This window comes from Pelodiscus sinensis, chromosome 20 (genome assembly GCF_049634645.1).
Source record: "Pelodiscus sinensis isolate JC-2024 chromosome 20, ASM4963464v1, whole genome shotgun sequence".
Classification (NCBI taxonomy): domain Eukaryota; kingdom Metazoa; phylum Chordata; order Testudines; family Trionychidae; genus Pelodiscus; species Pelodiscus sinensis.
This window is the reverse complement of record NC_134730.1, coordinates 15269012-15289184: the sequence shown is the minus strand read 5'-3', so window position 1 is coordinate 15289184 and position 20173 is coordinate 15269012. Positions and strand designations below refer to the sequence as shown.

At 43.5% G+C, this 20173-nt stretch overlaps 1 protein-coding gene across 5 annotated transcripts in view; it reads left to right on the top strand.

Annotated features, from left to right (window-relative positions):
• The first annotated feature begins 562 nt into the window (after nt 1–562).
• The window catches only part of SPAG9 (sperm associated antigen 9), a 132195-nt gene continuing 112584 nt past the window's right edge, over nt 563–20173 (top strand). For 2 of the 5 annotated variants that reach the window (XM_075903797.1, XM_075903795.1), the window contains exons 1-2: nt 563–1087; nt 9903–10023. In XM_075903797.1, coding sequence (XP_075759912.1) covers nt 782–1087; nt 9903–10023 — 427 coding nt within the window. In that variant the 5' untranslated portion in view covers nt 563–781. Of the gene's footprint in view, nt 1088–9902; nt 10024–20173 lie in introns of those variants that run through there. The other 3 variants (XM_075903798.1, XM_075903799.1, XM_075903800.1) reach the window with 3 other exon arrangements.

The following is a 20173-nucleotide window of genomic DNA, read 5'->3' as shown; positions in this document are numbered from 1 at the left end:
ATGGCTTGTTGCTGACATGTTTCCGGAATGTGTTTTCTTATTGACTGAGATGTTCAGGAAGCAGGAGCTGGGAATAGTGCAATAATGCCACATGTATTATCTCCTGAGGCGTGGCCTCACCCATATGACACACAGAATGACTCAAGGCCCTTGGATTGGATCCCATACAAAATATCACAAGACTTAAGTGCGGCCCCACCTATTTCTTCACCCCACCCCATTCTCCTGTTCTCTGGCCTTTAGCCCCTAAAGGCTTAATCATCTGACATGGGCGTTTTTCCCTTAGTGGAGCCAACCCTGGAAGGTCACTTTATTACTGCCCTGACAGCCTCCTCTCCCTGCCTCCCACCCCCTTTTCACTCTCAGCCAATTGACCCCGCTTACTCCTTTCCCACCATTAAGCCCCTCCCTCAGCCTGTCACCCTAGCACCACTGGGCCCCTCCCCTTTTACTTCTAGGCCCCGCCCTTTCCCTCTGACCCACATTCCCCCGCTAGGCCCCGCCCTCTGACGCACGCCCCGCCCCTTACGCTCCGGCTTCTGCGCCTGCGCTGGGGTGAGTCCGGCGACGCGCCTGCCTTTCCCTTCCTCTCCCCGCACGCGACCACGCCCTTGTCCGCGTGACGCCGCTGCCCCGCCTCGGCGCTGTGGCTGAGGTCAGTGCCGTGCGCCCGCGCTGTAGGCGAGGCCTCGCCGCAGAGGGGGAGGCGCCGAGAGCTGTTGCCGCCGCCCGGCCGGGCCCTGTCAGGGAAGGAGCCAGGCGCGCCGGCGGCACCGAGGCCATGGAGCTGGCGGACGGCGTGGTGTACCAGGAAGACCCGGGCGGCCCCGGCCCGGCCATGATGTCGGAGCGGGTGTCGGGGCTGGCGGGCTCCATCTACCGCGAGTTCGAGCGGCTGATCGGGCGCTACGACGAGGAGGTGGTGGCCGAGCTGATGCCGCTGGTGGTGGCGGTGCTGGAGAACCTGGACTCGGTCTGCGCGCACAGCCAGGAGGCCAGCGTGGAGCTGGAGCTGCTGCGGGACGACAACGAGCAGCTGCTCACCCAGTACGAGCGCGAGAAGGCGCTGCGCAAGCAGGCCGAGGAGGTGAGGGGCCGCTGGGGCCGGCTGCTCCGCCGGCAGGAGCTAGAGGCAGCGCTGGGGGGGGGGGGGGGGGGGGTCTGGGACTGGTCCGTGGCACAGCCGAGGGGAGTGGGCAGTCCTGGGCAGTGGAACAGGCCGAGGCGGGCAAGGGAGCCGCGCTCGGATGCTCCAGTGATAGAGCAATGTAGGAGCCGGGCGGACGAGGTGGGGGCCCCTCGGTATGTTTCCTAAGCCGTGTTTCCCTTTCTGGGAGTGGGGTGGAGGCTTCGAGTTTCTTCCCCCGGGAGGACTCGCTTCCACCTCGCAGGGCAAGGTGCCAGGGTGCTTTTAATACCTTCTTCCCCAAGCGGCCCTACCCTGCATTAGGTTGTCGTCACTCGTTTCCACTACAAGGTAGCTCATACACAGACTTTCAACTTCATACCAAATCATCCGAGGTGCAGAGATAGTCATATGACCCATCTAAATCATAGCTAAACAAGTGGCTCTTTTTTAGCAGTGGGGACCAGATATTTTCCCCTTTTTTCATACCGTATTGGCGCTTAGTATCCTCCTCCTTTTTGAACCCTGTGGTTAGAAAAGGACAATACAGAGTTGATAACTGTTATCTTAGTCCACAGCTTCCACTTTTATGGGGCTCTTCTTTCTTTGGGCCTCTTAAACTAAGTGACTAGAACATCTCTAGAAGATTGTTTTTCTTTTATTCACATGGGTTATACGGAAGAACAGTACCAGTTGTGACACTAACCAAGGAACTAAACATTAAATGGTTCAGTATCTTAAATGACGCCACTGTCAATTTTCTAAAGTTAAGGCACTCAATAATTATTTTAATTATCATTCCTTATACATATCTGAGGTGGATGTTACTAAAAATAATACATCATGTTGTGTATAGAAAGAGGAAGTACTGTTCAGGCAGTAACTCGCTGAGCTGGTGGATAGAAGCTTCAGCTGAGCAACAAATGATGCCTACAGGTTGTTCAGTAGCAAAGTCCTTCAGTGATGATATCAGATGAGACAAGCAATGGTTCTGTGTGTCAACATAGTTCATCCAGTTTCTTATCTGAGAATGTAGAAATGTGTAAAGCATCCTTTGTGTAAAAAAACGAACAATACTATTCCAGAAATTTGCTTTTATTTTCTCTGACACACTATCTGAAATTCCAGTAGTAAATCAGTGACATCAACATCCTTGATTTAGCCACCTGACTTAAAAAGTCTATTTCCAGACATAGGTTTCTTGCTCTGCACTTACCTGCATGTTCTTTTATTTACTTTATAATTTTAAAAACTGAAAAGTGTTGTTACTGAAATTTAGTCTTTTTTTCCACAGCAGTATTGTCTTGTTTTAACTTGGAATAAGTTGTTTTACAATCTCAGTAAAACTAACCATTGCAGTGCAATGCAAATAGTTCTATATTTGTATGAAAAGAGGTTACGGTACAAATTACTACATGTCACAGATGAGCAGGCAAGAAGATTTCAAACGAAGGATGGGTTTAAAAAGTTATAAAGAATGTGTATGAATAAACAAATATTTTCTTTAAAGACTCGCATCTAGTTTTTGTCCAAACCAATAGAAAGATTATGATCAATTTCTATGTCAGATTTGCAAAATTATAATTGCTCATTAATGTTAGGTGAATGAGTTTATTATTGATTAAATTTAACTTTATCAAGGTGAAAAGGACGAGGGGTATTTGACTTATTTTATTTGTCTGGTAAATTTTCATGAGTGTTGTAAGGATAGTTCATATGTTAATGGAATATGAAAAAGAGGTCTCAGCAATGTGGAGCAGAAACTATAATAAAGCACGGAAAAAAGTGATGCTGTTTTTTCAGCTCTTACGGACCCTTCAGAAGTCTCAAACTAGCAGGTATTTATGTGGTAGTATAGTAAGGTTCTATTTCTATACATTAATTGTAGTGACCACTGTAATGCAGACTAAAATTATTACTCAGGTGCAGCAGAAGTCCTTACAGATGGTCACTGAAACTGCAACTATCTTAAAAGCAGTATTTTCACATGTGAACGTGCTGCTTGTCCTTTCAACATGAACACACACCTGTAGTACTCGCACATCATTTATGATTACCTTGTTGAAAGATGCATGATACATTCAAATATATATGTGCATTTTCCAAATGCAGTCATAGCACCCATTTAAAAAAAAATCTTGTGCTTATGCAAAGATGCTTCTATAAAAGGGTAACTACCAGGAATAAAGTGAACAGAAGGTCCATGAGTTACAGATTTGTGCTATCACTTTCTTTTAACGAATAGTTGGTTTTAGAATCATAGAGCTGGAAGAGACCTTAGGAGGTCATCTAGTCCAGCCCCTTGCCCAGGGCAGGATCAATCCCAACTAAATCAACCCTGCCTGGGCTTTGTAAAGCCGAGACTTAAAAACCTCTAGGGATGGAGATTCCACCACCTCCCCAGGTAACCCATTACAGTGCTTTACCACCCTCCTAGTGAAATAGTTTTTCCTAATATCCAGCCTAGACCTACCTCTTCCACTGTAACTTGATACCATTGCTCCTTGTTCTGTCATCCATCACTACTGTGAACAGCCTTTCTCCATCCTCTTTGGAACCTCTCTTCAGAAAGTTGAAGGCTGCTATCAAATCTCCCCTCACTCCTCTCTTCTGCAGACTAAACAAACCCAAATCCCTCAGTCTCTCCTCATAGGTCATGTGCTCCAGCCCCCTAATCATTTTGGTCGCCCTCCACTGGAACTTCTCCAATGTGACCACATCCTTTCTATAGTGTAGGGCCCAGAACTGAACACAGTATTCCAGATGTGGTCTCACCAAAGCCGAATAAAGGGGAATAATCACATCTTTGTATCTGCTGGCAATGTTCCTCCTAATTCACCCTAATATGCCATTAGCCTTCTTGGCTACAAGGGCACATTGTTGACTCATATCCAGCTTGTCATCCATTGTAATCCCCAGGTCCTTTTCTGCAGAACTGCTACTTGGCCATTCGGTCCCCAGCCTGTAACAATGCCTGTAACAGATTTTAATGATTCTTTGTTTTATTTTTTGTGAACCCCATTGCTTAGTTGACCTAATGATGAAGGTATTTTTCCATATTCATAAAAGCCTGATATTTCTTGATTTGCCAAGTTTGACTGTTCTGAATAATCTTCCCTTTTCTAACTACCATTATAGGAAACGTATTCATTGTAGGAGCCTCATAATACATATGCATGTTGTTTCTTCACTCAGTCTTTTTTGCCTCCGTTTTTTTAAATCAGGAAGGCTCCCATTTTTGTTGGATTTCTTCTTCATTAGCTTTGTGTGATTGATGCAAGTTGTGAGTGTGGTTTTCTTTCAGTAATGATTTCCAAAAATGATAAAAATCTGCTTCTTATAGATACATTTTGGGTGCCAGTCATTCCTTTAATGACTGATGCATATGATCAGTTTTCATAATCAGTAAGGAGCCATCTGCATAACTTGATATATGTTCAGTTTTCTGGTTTAACATGAAAATTGAGAAAATGGGTTATCTGGATATTTTGCCAATGCTTTGCATGTAACTACTACTGTGGCATTTTATATTTGCAAAGTGAGCGTTAGGAAAATTGGTTAAAGGTTCTAGTATAACCAAAGTACTGAGCAACAAAGAAATAAGGAAGAGGAAGAAAACAACTCTTATGTTTCTGTATCTTATGTATAAATATACTTGAGGTCAGTGGTACCCAAACTTTTCAGCATCACGCCCCCTTTTTGATTTTTGAGAAACCCTCACGCTCTCCCCAAATAGCAGCAAAACTTGTTGGGGGGGAGGAACTGACCGGGGACGAAAAACAAAAATAGCAGCAAAACTTACTGGGGGAAGGGGAAGAGGGCTGGGTCGCCTTGTGCTGCCCCTGGAATTCCTTCACGGCCCCCCGGAGGGCACGCACCCCAGTTTGGGAACCCATGCTTTAGGCTGTGTAGCTCCCATCGGAGCACATGGGTCTATGTTTGGACTTGGTAGCTGGCAGAAAATTGTTACAGGAACTTAACTTAATGTAACTGATGTGACTCAGTGTTACAACTGGGCTTATAAATAGTACATAATACATTTTTTCAGTAAAGAAAAATTCTGTGGTATGAGTTTAATAGACTTGCCCCTACAACTTACGAAATGAACCTATTCTTGAAACCTGACATCCTTAATGCGTGCGTTTTTTTTGTAGGCATGAAAAGAGAATTAGTTTCCACTCTCCCACTAAATGGATTTAAGTATCCTAAGTTAATTGGAAATAATGAGGAAGATGGCTAAAGTTTTTCTGCTTATGGTGTCAGGTTAAGTGTTAAATATTTAAAATTAATGTCTTCAGCAATGAGTCTCATCCTACTCTTGTTTTACATGAGTAAACTTGTATCCAGATCTGACAATTTGAATGTCACATACTTTCAATTTGTAATTTTTTATTTGAGCTCAGTAATAATCAAGTGAATGGAGTATGCATTGGAGAACTTATGGCTCCTGGTTTTGCTGTTGATGCATTGAGATGTTGGGCAAATCACTTAAATACCTTACTTTGCAGTGTGCAAAATGGGAGATTTAACTGCCTTACGAGGGTGCGGTGAAGATAGGTACCTAGAAAACGCTTGAAAGTGCAAGTTATATGTTTCTGATTTCAGGTAATTTTTATACCATGCATTTCACAAGTGCATATTCCTAAAATAAAGAAAAAAAGTTTAACTCCTCACTATGTCTCCCAGCAGTTCATAGGAATACTGGTATACACTAAGTTTACTGAAGGGAGCTTATATATAAAGCAGAGAACCACAAAACATGTTTACCTGTCTTTCAGCATCAGCTGTTCTTGCTTCTCTCAACGTTTTGCTCCAAGCACTGTCATATGAACACCACTGAGTCCTGTGATAGCCATGTAACAGCTTGTGTGAAAGCGCTCTTGTTCAAGCTAAAAGTATGACTGGAAAACAGTGCATTTACATAATTTGGTTTAATTGAAAATGAAGTGCTTTTATAAAGTGTTATGAATTTTCTTTCCCTAAGTTTCCCTTTATCAGTAAGCTCAAATTTTGTGATGGCTCATCTGCTATATATTTGAGAGAGTTAATCTGTGCTTCTGTCAGTGTATCTGTGTTCCAACTCTTACCATTTAGGAGATCTTGGACCACCAAATTTGGTATACAGCTTCCTCTTATAACTTCAACCGAGGGAAGGGGTTGGATGTGACTGGAATAGGATTGCCTCTCATAAAACCATATAAAAAAAAGAGACAATCATCAAGCAGTTGAAAGGGGCTGGTCTCCCACTCCCCTCCCCTCCCCGGGACTGCTCCGGCCTTGAGACTCCTAGGTGCCCTTTGCGGGGAGGGCAGACTGCAGTTCTTTCCACCCTGCCTCTGATTTGTATGGGAACTTTGCTGGCTATGCCCCTTCATCAAGGAGTGAAAGGAAAGTGTACAGTTTGCTGCAGTCCTCACCAGGAATGTTAGAGACTAGTCGATTATCCAATAAGTATTTGTTTATTGGATAGTCAAGTAGCAACTCAACTAGTCGCTTCCCTCCCCTGGCTGCCTCTATCAGAGAGAGGCAGCAAGGAGCAGGAGCCAGTGTAGCACTGTACCTGCAGGAGACAGGGGAGGCTGAGGCACAGCGGGGAAATGGTGTGAGCAGAGACTGCTTCAGTCCCAGCTCATGCCAGTTCCCACTGAGGGCACTTCTGCTTTTGAAATGTACAAAAGTGCCTCAGGGAGCATTGGGCGAGCAAGAACTCAAGCAGTGCTTGTCCTGTGTTCTCTGTGGCACCCCCCCCTTGCTGTCTCTGTAAGAGGCAGCAGGGGGGTGGAGTTGGGACAGGAGCTAGTGCTGGGGGGAGCCACCTTAAAAGATGGCTTTCCCCCAGCACTGTCTCTGGGGTGCCTCCTGTCCCCCTGCTGCCTCTCTTAGAGGCAGTAGGAGGGAATAGGGGATGCTGCTTCAAAGCAACCCGTCTGTAGGAGTCCCAGCAGGGAGCCGTGCCCCCTCCTGAGGACAGGTGCTGTTGCTGCCAAGCAGTCCCTGATCACAGTACCTGAGCAGCCCCTGCCCATGGCCAGCCCTGGCTGTGGCAGACAGGGTTGTCCACCACAAACGGAGGCTGCTGAACTCAGCACAAGCCAGGACTGAGCAGTCCCGGTGGACGCTAATCGTTGTGCCTCTGCATTGTAGTAAGAGCCCAGCTGCTCTTACTACATTTAAAATGTAGAACTTCTGTGCTGGTTTGCTCCTGAGCTGGAAGGAGTCAGGAATGCTCAATCCCAGCTCGAGTTGGCTCCTGGAGTTACCCCACTGCAGCTCTGCAGAGCGGTGCTTATCAACTACTCATATAGTAGATACAAATTATATTGACTATACGATTAACCAGATAAGTGTATTTTAACATCTTCAGTCCTCATTCTGACTTGTGGGGAGGCGCAGGGACCAGAAGAACCTGGATCTACCCCAGTTAGGGGACATGTACCCCTTCCCTGGCTGTGCCTGCAAGAGCTGCAATAGCCATAGAGAGGCATTTCTCACCTTGCTCCAACCTGCTACTATGAGAGAGGGCTGGGGTAAACCCCTTTGGGGGAGGGGAGGGGCAAGCTGCATATTGAATCATTCAGCCCCAGCCCCAGCCCAGAGCAATGATTTAAATGAAAAACAAAAATTTAATTAAGGACCTGTGTCAGCATGGAGCCCTGAGCCTTTGACTGGATGTGGCTGATTAATCACCTGTGAAGCTGTGCTGCCACACAGTTTAGAGGGAACACCCTTTTTTAGGCATTTGGGTCAGTTTGAGTAAAATTCTTTGTACTGGAAACGTTCTGTTGAGTGGTCAAAACTTCACCTACCACTCAAATTTTTTTCTGTCTACTTTTGAAGCCCCATTACCTACAAAAATACTAAATGAGTGAATTTCATCTTGTGCAGATGGTAAGCCCAAGACTTGTCACCCTTAAAGATACTTAGTTCTTGTGCTCGCTCTCTGCATAGTTTCGAATTTAGTTTATTATGCAAATTTCTGTATCCAGTTGACTTCCTCCTGCTAATCTCACTTCCATACATTAGTCAGGAGCTAGAAAAAAACAATGTAAGAAGATAAGATCACATCGGTTCTGTAATATTGTTCTAGCTTTCTGTCTGTAGTCTCATCTTCATTATTGTGTATGCTTAATATTAGAATATTGTATTTATTACTATGAAATGAAGTTAACTCAACTACTTTATGATTTCCAAGGTGTTATTTTCCAGCCATACCTGAAAGAATCAAATCAATTAAGTATTGATTGTTGGACTCTTGATATTCAAACTACTAAAACTTGCTTTATCACGCTACTCTCACAGTTATACTTGGCTTACTTGCTTTCTCATGCACCCAAAACAACTGATCTAGAAAACTTTCATTAAATGCTTTTAACTTTCATATTTTTAACTCCCAATTTAAAACTTTGCAGTCTTATGAGTATCAATGCCCATCCATCTGTCCGCTTAGTATTAAAGTTAATAAGATTTGTATGTGAGTTGATTAATAATAATAATGTACACTTTGCTATTTAGTTATTGTATGAGGGAGACAACACAGATAGTTGATTAGTTGGCCCAGCTGCCCCACATGTATGACTACATGGGATTTCAGCTACTAGTACAAATTAATTTTACATAATGTCCACATAGGAATTACCTTGGATTCAGATCACAAACTTGTCATGGACTATTGAATAGTAATAACTATCAGATGGAGATGTAAGTACTATAATAATTGACTCCTGGATGTAATTCTAACTGAACTGTAGCTCTGCTGCTGACATTTTTTCCTTAAGTCATGCTTTCTGTTTTTTCTGCTTCTCACTTCAACCTATGTTCAGTTGGTCTTACAGAACATTTTAGGATGCTCACTAACTATGTGTTTATACTTTGAGCTGGAAGGCAAGTGTAGTTGTAGAGGACTGCTAGCCTATGTGGCACTGCTCTAAAGTTTTTAGATTACACTTTTTATAGGGCAAGTGATCAAGGGAAATTAATTTGGACAAAATGCTCCATAAATGAACAGTGGACTGCTACATAAAGTAAATAGTATGCTGTGAACTTCACTATGAACTTAAACTGAAAATAGTATTCAAGTGCAGGTTCATAGATTGACTTCTTTTTATAAACTCTTGCCTGTACATCAGCTTCCTGTGAAGTGAAACCTCCTTGGTTCCCAAAGGCTGCTTACCACATTAGGGAATGAAAGTCAGTCTATTGAGATTAGTTTATGGAAATGAAACTGTTCTAAGATCGTAACTGTAGTTTCATGGGCTCATAAATAGCTGTTTCAGCATGATGAACAGTAGTACGAACAGGATTGAACAGATCCAATGGCAGGCTGGTGATAGGTTTAATATCTTTAAAAGCAAAAAATGCCGCTTTGTTAGCGTAGAAATAAAAATGTCTATAATTACATGTAAGAGGAAGTAATGAGCTTAGTTTGCGGATTTGGTCACCCTAACTTAGGTGTGTTCAGACTTTGAAAAGTGGGCATGCTAGTTAGTGAGAACTACTTTTTGGTATCTAAATCATTTGAAGAGTTGCAGGTTGGTGTTTCAGGAAAAGTAATTAAATTAACTAATAACATTACTTTTATAATAAAAGTAAACTACCATATATGCATCTTAGTAAAAGTTATGCCAGGGTTTTCAAAAGGGCCCGAGGGAGTTAGCTACCGACCTCCTTTGCATTTGTGAGCTTTAGAGGACTGACTCTGGCCTCTTTGAAAAATCTTACCTTGTTGCTCAGTGTCTAATCACACTAATTAATATCTTGTTTGTTTTTTGTCTGTCAGAAATTCATTGAATTTGAAGATTCTCAAGAACAAGAAAAAAAGGACTTACAGACTCGAGTGGAATCATTAGAATCACAAACTCGACAGCTTGAACTGAAAGCAAAAAATTATGCTGATCAAAGTAAGTAGAAATAACTAATGCTGTAGCAGCACTTTGATTTCATTATGATTTCAGGATATTAATTTTCACTCTAATTTAGCTTACTTTAGTGACACATGATAAATCTTTTTTTGATGTCTGGTCCATCACTCTTGACGCATGTACTTACACATGGAACAACATTAAAATTAGTTTAACTGGGACAGAAGCTATTCTGGTTCTTTTGTTATCCTATGCTCTAAGGCACAGCATTACCTTCATTTTACAGAACTCTTTTCAAGTCAAGGTGCGAGTCTGAAGCTGTTGCTACACTAGAGAGCTCACAGTGGTGCAGCTGTATCGGTGCAGCTGAACCATTACAAACTCTCTAATACAGCCATTCTAAGCTGATGGGGGAGAGCTCTCTCATGGACTTAATTGCTCCATTCCCAGTGAGCAGTGACAGCTAAGCTGGTGGGAGAAACTCTTCCCACCACATAGCGCTGTCCAAACTAGCATTAGTTTAGTGTAACATACATTGCTTGGGAGAGGGTGGATTATTCACATCCCTGGGTGACATACGTTATACCTATGTAAAAGGTAGTGTAGACATAGCCTTAGTGTTCAGCAGTCCAATCCGTAAATTGATGTTAATTACTGACTCATTCCATGTTGTTGCTTTTGAGAGGACTCTTAGTGCATGAGTCATGTGTAAAATCAAGGTTTTTATTTTGAGGTGCATTACTTGAGATTTTTTTTTTTTTACAAAAATCACGTCTTTCATATTTAATTTTACCAAAGTTGAAGCCTTTTAATTTTGTTTTTGGCTTCTATACCTTTTATAACTTTTAAGAAAATTGAAGTAAAATTGAAGTCATAACATTTTGTTTAGATAATATCAAACATGGTGACATTTTTGGAATTTTTTAACTGAAACAATTAGTTGGCCTAAGTCTTCAATTTTTGGCAAAAATGTTGAATCTGAATTTTCCCCCCAACTTCGCCCTTCATTAGAATTTCATGCTTCAGCCTTGATGTTTAAGAACGTCATTTGGAAAGAGATGATTTTGGCTATCCTAGATTCTAGCTAAAAAGTCTTTTCAGAGTGTTTGGTGCTGGGCCCTAACCTGCAGCCTGCTGAAAGGCTAGAACAAATTTTACACTGACCTCCACAGCCTAGGGCAAAAGGTTATGTAAGGTTACTCCTGTAACCTTACATAACCTGTCTCATTGTTTTTCGTAATGTAGTATTCTTGGTGGCTTTCATTTAGTCGAGAGAAGTATTCAACCTCTTTTACTAATGCTACTTCCCTCTTCACGCTCATCATAAAACGGTCATACTTCCATTACAAATTACAGGCAGTCCCCGGGTTACGTACAAGATAGGACTGTAGGTTTGTTCTTAAGTTGAATCTGTATGTAAGTCCGAACTGGCGTCAGCCGCTGCTGAAACTGATCAGTTTCAACCGCGGCTGAATCTGGATGCCAGTTCTGACTTACATACAGATTCAACTTAAGAAACCCAGGCGTCCCCAAGTCAGCTGCTGCTGAAACTGATCAGCGGCTGATTCCAGGAAGCCTGGGGCAGAGCAACTCTGCCTCGGGCTTCCTGTAGTCAGCCGCTGGTCAGTTTCAGCAGCGGCTGACTTGGGGACGCCTGGGGCAGAGCAGCTGGGGTGCTGCTGGGTTGCTGCAGTAGCGCGGCTCCTCGGCGCTACTGGAGCAACCCAGCAGCACCCCAGCTGCTCTGCCTCAGGCGTCCTGATTCAGCCGCTGCTGAAACTGACCAGCAGTGGCTGAATCAGGACTCCTGGGGCAGAGCAGCTGGGGTGCTGCCGGGTTGGTCCGGAGCAGCGCTGCGGGACCAACCCGGCAGCCCCCAGCTGCTCTACCCCAGGGGTAGGCAAGAAAAGCCTGGTCTGCTGGGGGGGGGGCACTAGCTGCACCCCTCCTCCCCCCTAGCAGACAGGGAGACGGGGGTGGGGACCCCCAAGTCCTCCACGGCTTTGCTCCATCTCCCTGGTCTGCTGACCTGGGACACGCGGAGCAAAGCCGCAGAGCACGCCAGCAGCGGGACAGTCCAGGTGCGCCGCGCTGTCCCACTGCTGACGTGCTCCGAGGCTTTGCTCCCCATCTCCCTGGTCTGCTGGTCAGACCAGGGAGACGGGGAGCAAAGCCTTGGAGCACGCCCGCAGCGGGACAGCCCGGGTGTGCCTGGGCTGTCCCACCGCCGGCTTCCCCTGAGGCTTTGCAAAGCCGCGGAGGGGCTGGGGCTGCGGGGCAGCCCAGGCGCGCCTGGGCTGTCCTGCCGCTGCCTTCCCCCGAGGCTTTGTAAAGCGGCGGGGGAAGCCGGCAGCAGGACAGCCCAGGCGTGCCTGGGCTGCCCCGCAGCCCCAGCCCCTCCGCGGCTTTGCTCCCCGTCTTCCTGGTCTGCAGACCAGGGAGACGCGGAGCAGCTTTTCTCGCCCCGGAGTACACGGTCGGCAGGACCGCGGGGTCCCGCAGTCCGTGTCCTCCGGAGCAAGAAAAGCTGTGTTTGTAACTGCGGATCCGACGTAAGTCGGGGACTGCCTGTACTCCTCCTCCTCCCTCGTTTACTTTCTCTTTTTGTCCATGTTTGAGCCTTAATGTCTTGTAAGGATTTGACACGTTTCTGTTTAAAAGTTGTTGATATTTAGGTGTGTCCATCTGCCTTTCAGAGTTTGGGAAATCAGCCAGAACAGTCCTCAGTAGCTTGGCAGTAAGTGCAGATGCCATAATGTTATCTGTATTTTTGTCCAGTTTTCTGGACCAGACATGAACAGAGAATATTTTTATTACCACCACTATACTTGGAATACTGGTATTTTTTCAGACTGATAATCACATTAATGCTGTGTGGGAGGGTATTCTGTATTTCTGCAGCATCCAGATGGGTAGATGTTGTGTGACCATGGTTTCTACCAGATTAGTATTTAAAAAAAAAAAAAAAAAAGCATTCGTTATTGCTAAAAGGGTCTGCTGGGATAATTGGAGCTGCTGAAACCATTGTTTTCAAATAAAAAGCTATTTCAACTTATTGCTTTCCTTAAAATGTAATGGTTGACTATTTTATAAAAGCCTCAATTGCCTGAAAATAGACAAATTGAAATATACTTTTTTGAAATTGTATGGTGTTTTCAAGAAATTGCTGAAGTACTGAATGCAGTCTTTATTTAGTCACTTGAGTAACTTTCAGATATGTTCTTCCAATACAGGTCTTCCAATACAGGTCAATATTGAAGCATCCTCCTTGGTCTAGTTTATGTTGCTGGAAGCAGAGATTTTCTGTTCTACACTAGTTTACTATGTAAAATTACCATCAAACACTGATATAACTTCATTGTGTTATAATCCTGGAGTAGGAGAACAGCAGTTTATTGTGCTAACATCAGTAATGTGAGAGTAAGTTTACTTCTAAGTGAAATGTCAGCTGCAGCTGCAGAAGAAAGCATCTTGGCCTCTAATCCTGAATAGCTTGTTTATAATGAGAAATGAGCAGGTGCTGAATTACTTTTCTGTCCTAAGTGGGAGATCTCATAGTTACCGAAAACTAGTTTTTTAAATGGAACTCTTTCATTTTAGAGGGATACTTTCTGGTAATTTAGTCCCCAAAATTCACTTGTGCAAGTTTTGCACAATCTACTCATAGGAAGGTCTTCTATGAAAACCTGAAAACTTATTTTGGGTTATGTTTTTGCTGCATTATTTCCAATACAAATGTATTGTGGACTACATGAAAATCAAAGGGAAATTAATTTATTTTCATTACTTTATCTAACCAAAGAGCAAAAGGCTTAAAAAAAAATCTCCCCATAAATCACAAGTTGAAAGAACCACAATATTAATACTAAATGATTTTAATTGACTAATGTTTTGTCTATTGTTAAACATCCCAAAATTATGTTTTAATCTAGTGCTGTCCATAGCATATAGTAAATAAATGCTCTAAACTTGTTAATGTGAATATTCTTTTAATTGTAACTTACCAAAATAAAAATGTGCAGTGTTTTTAAAATTTGCTTAGACTGATGAAAAATCTTGCATTAAAGGCTTTAAAAGATAGTGATATAAGTTGCACCTCCCTAAACTCACTCATGGATCTGGCAACATCTGTGGTCCGGTAGGACCATGGACGTTCCTGCATGAGAGAGCCCTGGGACAGAAAGGCCAGCTGCTGGGAGCCCAGGGGGCTGGTGCTAGCAGAGTTGAGCTAGCTCAGCTGGGGCAGTCCAACACCTGGCAGTGGAGTGAGTGCCACGGCAGCCCAGGCAGCAGCGGGGATGAAGCTGGTCTCATGGAAGCTTGGGTGGCAGTGGGGCTAGGGCTGCATGCTGTTTAGGCGACAGTGGGGTCAGGGCTGCATGCCAGCTGGGGTGGAATAACTGGTGGCAGGGAGGGGCGGCAGCCTGAGGGGCTGTGGCAGGGGACCTCCCCATACCTGGCAAATTCCCCGCTTTGGGACTTGTCAGATCCTGAGGATATCAAAGCAAGGAGGTCCAACCTTTATATAGTTCCTAATGCTGGGCTACAATGCAATCTTGCTGGTCCAGATGCTGTGTTACCTGGCACTGGTTCTCAGTTTCTACCCTTTTAATCAGGATGCTGCTTATCAAAACTCACTTTTTGCACCATGTCCTATCAGCCTTCTTTTATTTCTTCTCAGCCTTCTTCAGCCTTTACTTCTTTCATGGTGGATGATTTCTCGGTAATATACTAATGAACATTCTCTTTTCCTTTTCTCTCATCTAAAAAAAATTACTTACAGGAAGACTGTTGCTTTTTGAGTGTCATGCATGTGTCTATAACAAGAGTAAAGGTTGAAGAGCTAGGTAGTGTTTATGCAAAAGCAAGGCAATTCAAATCATAACTTTTTTTAAACTGAATACTGGAATTATATGGTGTTTCCACTTTCCTATTGTCTAGTCTTTGATTCGAGAAAGACACTACTCATTGTCTTAGAACAACAATGGCCAGATTTTTGTAGAACACATTTGGCAGGAGTATATGCCTCAGATATACCATATGTTCATGCAGAGAGACTCCTGTAAGAATTGTCAAAGTAATCTCAGTGTGAGGGACCTTGGATAGGCTGCCCCCACTGAGACCATCTTCCAGTCCCCTGAGTAAATCTCTTTAATATGGTAAGTCCATCCCTCCAATACTGCCATTCAGCCACTCTCTAGCTGGGTCTCCAGATTACAGGCCGTGGTTAATGGCCTTGACTAATTCAGCAGGTCCAGTGAGAGCTGGTCTCTGCAAGAGTTTCCTTTTGGGAGCCTGTGATAGCACCCAATTGTAGGGATACAGAAACAGCTTTCATGAAAACAAAGGATTATTTATTTTGTCCAAAAGGATTAGAGGAGTGAATTTAAAATAAGACCTAAATTCATATTTTCTTACCTAAACTTAACCTTTCTAGTGATATCTCAAGTGAGTTTGGCTTTGTCTCTTTTTGGCTTTTGATTTTCATCTCTTGTCTCTGAGCGCATGACACATTCTGATCAGCCTCTCAATTCATCTAAAATCCATCTTCTTTTTCCAGTTTCTTTCAGGGTTAGGCCTCCTTTTGGGTATGTCTGCATTGCAGTCAGACCTGATTGTCATGTGTGTACACCTACTTGAGAGAGCTTTGATCTGGCTATCTTGAATAATTAATCAGTGAAACTGTAGGAGCATAGACTGTAGGTATAAGCTTTCCAGAGCAGTTTTTTTCCTAATATCTTCTATCAGAAGCTGAGCTGTGTATAAGTGAAGAGCCTCGCCTCAGAACTCAAACTCCTTCTGTCTCCATCTGTCTAAAAATGTGCTAGGGTAGCATTGAGATTGGTAGATCACTCAGTTTATTCCTTTGTATAATGGTTGAACCTCTCCAGTCTGGCACCTTCAGGACCTGACCAGTGCCAAACCAGAGAATTTGCCAAACCATGGGAGGTCAGTATTGTGTAGCAGCATTACCAATGCTTACTGGGCTCTTAGAAGACATTGAATGGTAAATTAGAGCTAAATAACAGCACTGAGAGCCAGGACAGGTGGCTGTAAACAAATTTTATGGGACTGTGGGACACCTGGCCACATCCATGATATGTGGACATCTGGCTAACTGAAATCATGCTGAACCATGGATATTGCTGGACCAGAGTGTGCCAGACTAGAGAGTAGGGATGTAAATGAGCAGTTGACTATGCTAGTGGTTCCCAACTACTGGACCGTGAACCGCTGGCTTCCAGGCTGCTGTGGCTGTCCGAGCTCAAGCCAGCTGTTCCCAGCAGCTCGCCTTTGGCAGCTGTGGTGACTTGGGTGGCAACAGCAGGAGGCGCTTTCCTCCCCAATCCGTGCTTGGGGAGGTGCGTTTGAGGAAGGAGGCGCATGCACCACCAGTGGCTGCTCCCCCTGCCCACGCAGCTGCTTTTCTCTAGGACTCCACTTCCCTTTCTCTCCTGTCCAGGCAGCCACTTTTGCCAGCGGCAGCGCTGGGGCTAAGGCAGTGGCAGGATGAGGTGGAGCAAGAGTTGCCTTCCTTCTCCCCCCCCCCCCCCCCGCCCCCACCGCCCTGGCAATGGCGGGCAGCCAGGGCTCTGCAATCTCCCTGCCTACCTATGAGGGCTCAAGATGCGCTTGGGGAATAAGGGGGCATGAAGGAGGAGGGTCGCTTTCCCTGCCCACACGGCAGTAACGGCCCTGCTCCCTCGAGGGGGCAGCCTTGGTCTGGTGAGTGAGGGTGGAGTGGAATAGGGGCATGGTGGGGGTTACAGGGCAAGAGGGTGTTGGCATGGGCTGTAGAGGGTCAGAAGTTAAAGGGTCAATGGGCATAGGGTGTAGGAGTGGCAGGGGGTCAAAGGGTGTTAGGCACTGGGGAGCAAGGAGCTAGGCTGGGGCTAGGTGTACCAGGAACTTATTTGCATATTCATTGTTTGCAGATTGAATATGCAAATAATGTTACCGGTCTGCCAAATGTTTGTGAGTTTGCTGGTCTGTGGCGCAAAAAAGGTTGAGAGTCACTGGACTATACTTAGCCGTTAAGCCTACGCTTCAGAGGCAGCAAGTGGGGCAAGCCAGCTTAAAAGCCAATTCTCCCCAGCATTGGCTCAGTGGTGCTGCCTGCTCCTCCCTCCCATTGCTGCTTCTGTCAGAGGCAGCAACGTGGGAGAGGGGAGTAGGGGAGGCTTCTGCGAAGCAGCCTCTGTCTGTGGTGAGCCTGGGCCTGCCGCTGACAGTGGCTGCTTTGCAGCAGCAGACCCTGTCTGCGGGTGGTCCGAGCTCCCTGCGGACAGAGGAAACACTTGGAGCAGCCTCTGTGCATGGGGAGCAGGGACCTCCACACCTAACGGGGCTGCTGCCAGACCAGCCTATGTCCGTGGTGGGCCCAGGCTCTCCACAGACAAAGGCTGCTTTGCAGCAGCCTCTGTCCACAGGGAGCTCAGACTGCTGAGGGGCTGCTGCTACCTCATGCTGCTGCCTGTGTATAGCCTGGGGACTAGAGAGGTTCAACCTGTAGCTACATGAGGAAATTGTTGCCTAAATGGGGAAAACTAGCTTCACGTGTGGCTTCTCCTTTATGGTAAAGTACAGCCTGACTTTTCAAAAGTTTAGTTCCTATGAACGTTGTGTCAAAGTCCAGAGCAGCTTTTAAAATCCGGCCACTTCTCTATACAACAATGGATTTCTTTAGCCAGTAGTGGTGGTATATGCAGAAGTGGTGATTTACTTTTAGTTCTACTTTTATATCTCTTAAAGCACGGGTTCTGTTTCATTATAAAGTCAGTGCTCCATCTTTCAGCTTTTAAGGCAAGAAATATGAGGTGTTGGATGGAAATTCAGCACACATTTGGAAGTCAGGTTCCAAATTAATATTGTGCGTGGTGGTGGTGATTTTAAGATTAAAAAAACTTAAAGTTGAAGAATTAAACATGGACTATATATATCCAAGTTACTTGGATTTTTAAAAAGGCTTCAAACATATATTTTTCATAAAAATGGACTTGTTTATATTTATTATGGAATTCTTCTTTAAATCAAGGTGCATTTGTTACATAGTGACATTACATAATATCATAAATGCAACATTGTATACTCTTTTGTATCTGCTGTAATTCATTTATGTATGGTTGCTTTTCCGACTTATGATATTGATTGGCATTTGGTATCTCTAATGCAGTGGGCACACACAGGCTACTGGAGGCAGTGCAGGCTTGGCTTTCAGGTTTCAATGCCTTTTCTGATCAGAATTGTTGGTATCTAAAACAATTATTAGTTAGCCAGTTCATATTTGGAAGTTAATTCATGTTAATTGGTTGGAAAAAAGGCATGTTTCAAAAGCAGAATTTAACACTGGTAAGAGCTATTTTGAAGAGGAAAATTGCACTTTGCTTTTGGAACAGCGGTAATCAGAAACAAAATTCAAAGATTATAAACTTGGCTAGCAAACCTTTCAAACCATGCATCTTGCTAGAAATACTTGCTTTTGAATATTTAGAGCACTAATCCAACTTAAATGCATTTTGCTTATGCTGCATCAATGGCATGAGAAGTTTGAAAGCAAGAATGCAAATATTCAATAGATGATTAATCAAAAGTGAATGTGAAAGAAAAATGGGGCAAAAAATCAGTTGATGCTTGGCAGTTAGCATGTTATAAACTGCAAAAGATTTGAGAGGCTGGTATTGTGAAAATTATACTGATATACACATAATTCTGAGCTCTTCTAATTTCATAAGATGCTCCATTTATACTGTAGTGGTGTCATCTCTCCAATTTTAGCTGAATGAATCCTAGTTAGAGGTTTGTCCTATGGTACCAAAGTCAGGGACACCGTGTCCTCTTTCAGTTCTCTGCATACTGCTGGCTGCTGCTTTTTATGGCTACATTCCTTTTCTATCTTCTGCTTCCCTCAACTTTGTGCATTTAAAGGAGCTTATGATGCAGCATTGTTTGGTAACACTTACTTATTGGATGTTGATGTGATAGCATTGCTAAAGGAACATTTGATACAGAGACAGGAAACTGAAACCTGGCTTTGCATTGTTCATCTTCACAAAGAACCCAGAGTGGCAACAATGTTTAACCTGAGTATACTTAAGATACATTATTTTATTACTGGAGCTTCAGGGGGTAGCCGAGTTAGTCTGTTACAGAAAAAACAACAAATGGTCTGGTAGCACTTTATAGTCTAACTAAACACGTAGATGGTATCATGAGCTTTCGTGGATACAAAAAAGAAGTGGGCTAAGAAGTGGGCCGTGCCCACGAAAGCTCATGATACCATCTACATATTTTGTTAGTCTATAAAGTGCTACCAGACCATTAGTCTGTTACAGAAAAAACAAACTCGGCTACCCTCTGAAGCTCCAGTAATAAAATAATGTATCTTAAGTATACATTAAGATACTTTAATGTTATTGGTCCTTAATATTAGTGGGTGTTGGCAGATTTTGTAAGAATGTGTATGGTATAGTACTTTTAAAAAATTTAAATGAGATTTTAGATTTTAGCTGCAAATCTTAATGAGAACAGTTCTGAAAATATGGCGTCTAGAGTTTCTATTCCAGCAGCTAATTCCTTTAGTGTTTTGGGCAAGTTACTTCAAGTTTAAGATCTGCAGAGTAACCATATGAAAGGGAAATTATAGGTTCTGTACTTATTTCTGTGACCTCTCCAATCAAATTTTTTTTAATATATAATATATATATATATATAATCTCTACATTAAAAGTATTAAGATTTATAAAGTTGCAAAGTCAAGCAGTCAAAAATAAGAAGTTCTAGAATTAAGGTTGTTCCCATGTGAATATATATTTGATAACCTGCCACCTCCTGTGCATGTTTCAAATAGTTGGATAGTCATATAATCATTTAATATGTAGCCACATTTCATTGCATTTTGAGGGTAGATGGTAAATAAATAAAGTTTTTAGGTTCCTTATGGACTTTTTCACTGAGCTCATCACTACAATAACTGAGTGCTTTAAAAATATTAAATAATTTTCATAACACTCCTGTGAGAGAGTGTCATGGTGATATTCCCATTCTGCAGCTGAGGAATTGATACAAAGAAAACAAGGTAAAACGACATATGAAATCACCAATTTTAGCGACACTAACTTTAGATATTTGGAACCTGATTTTTTTAAGAGAACTTAGCATTTTGTTTACACTTCACATGTTCAGAATGCAA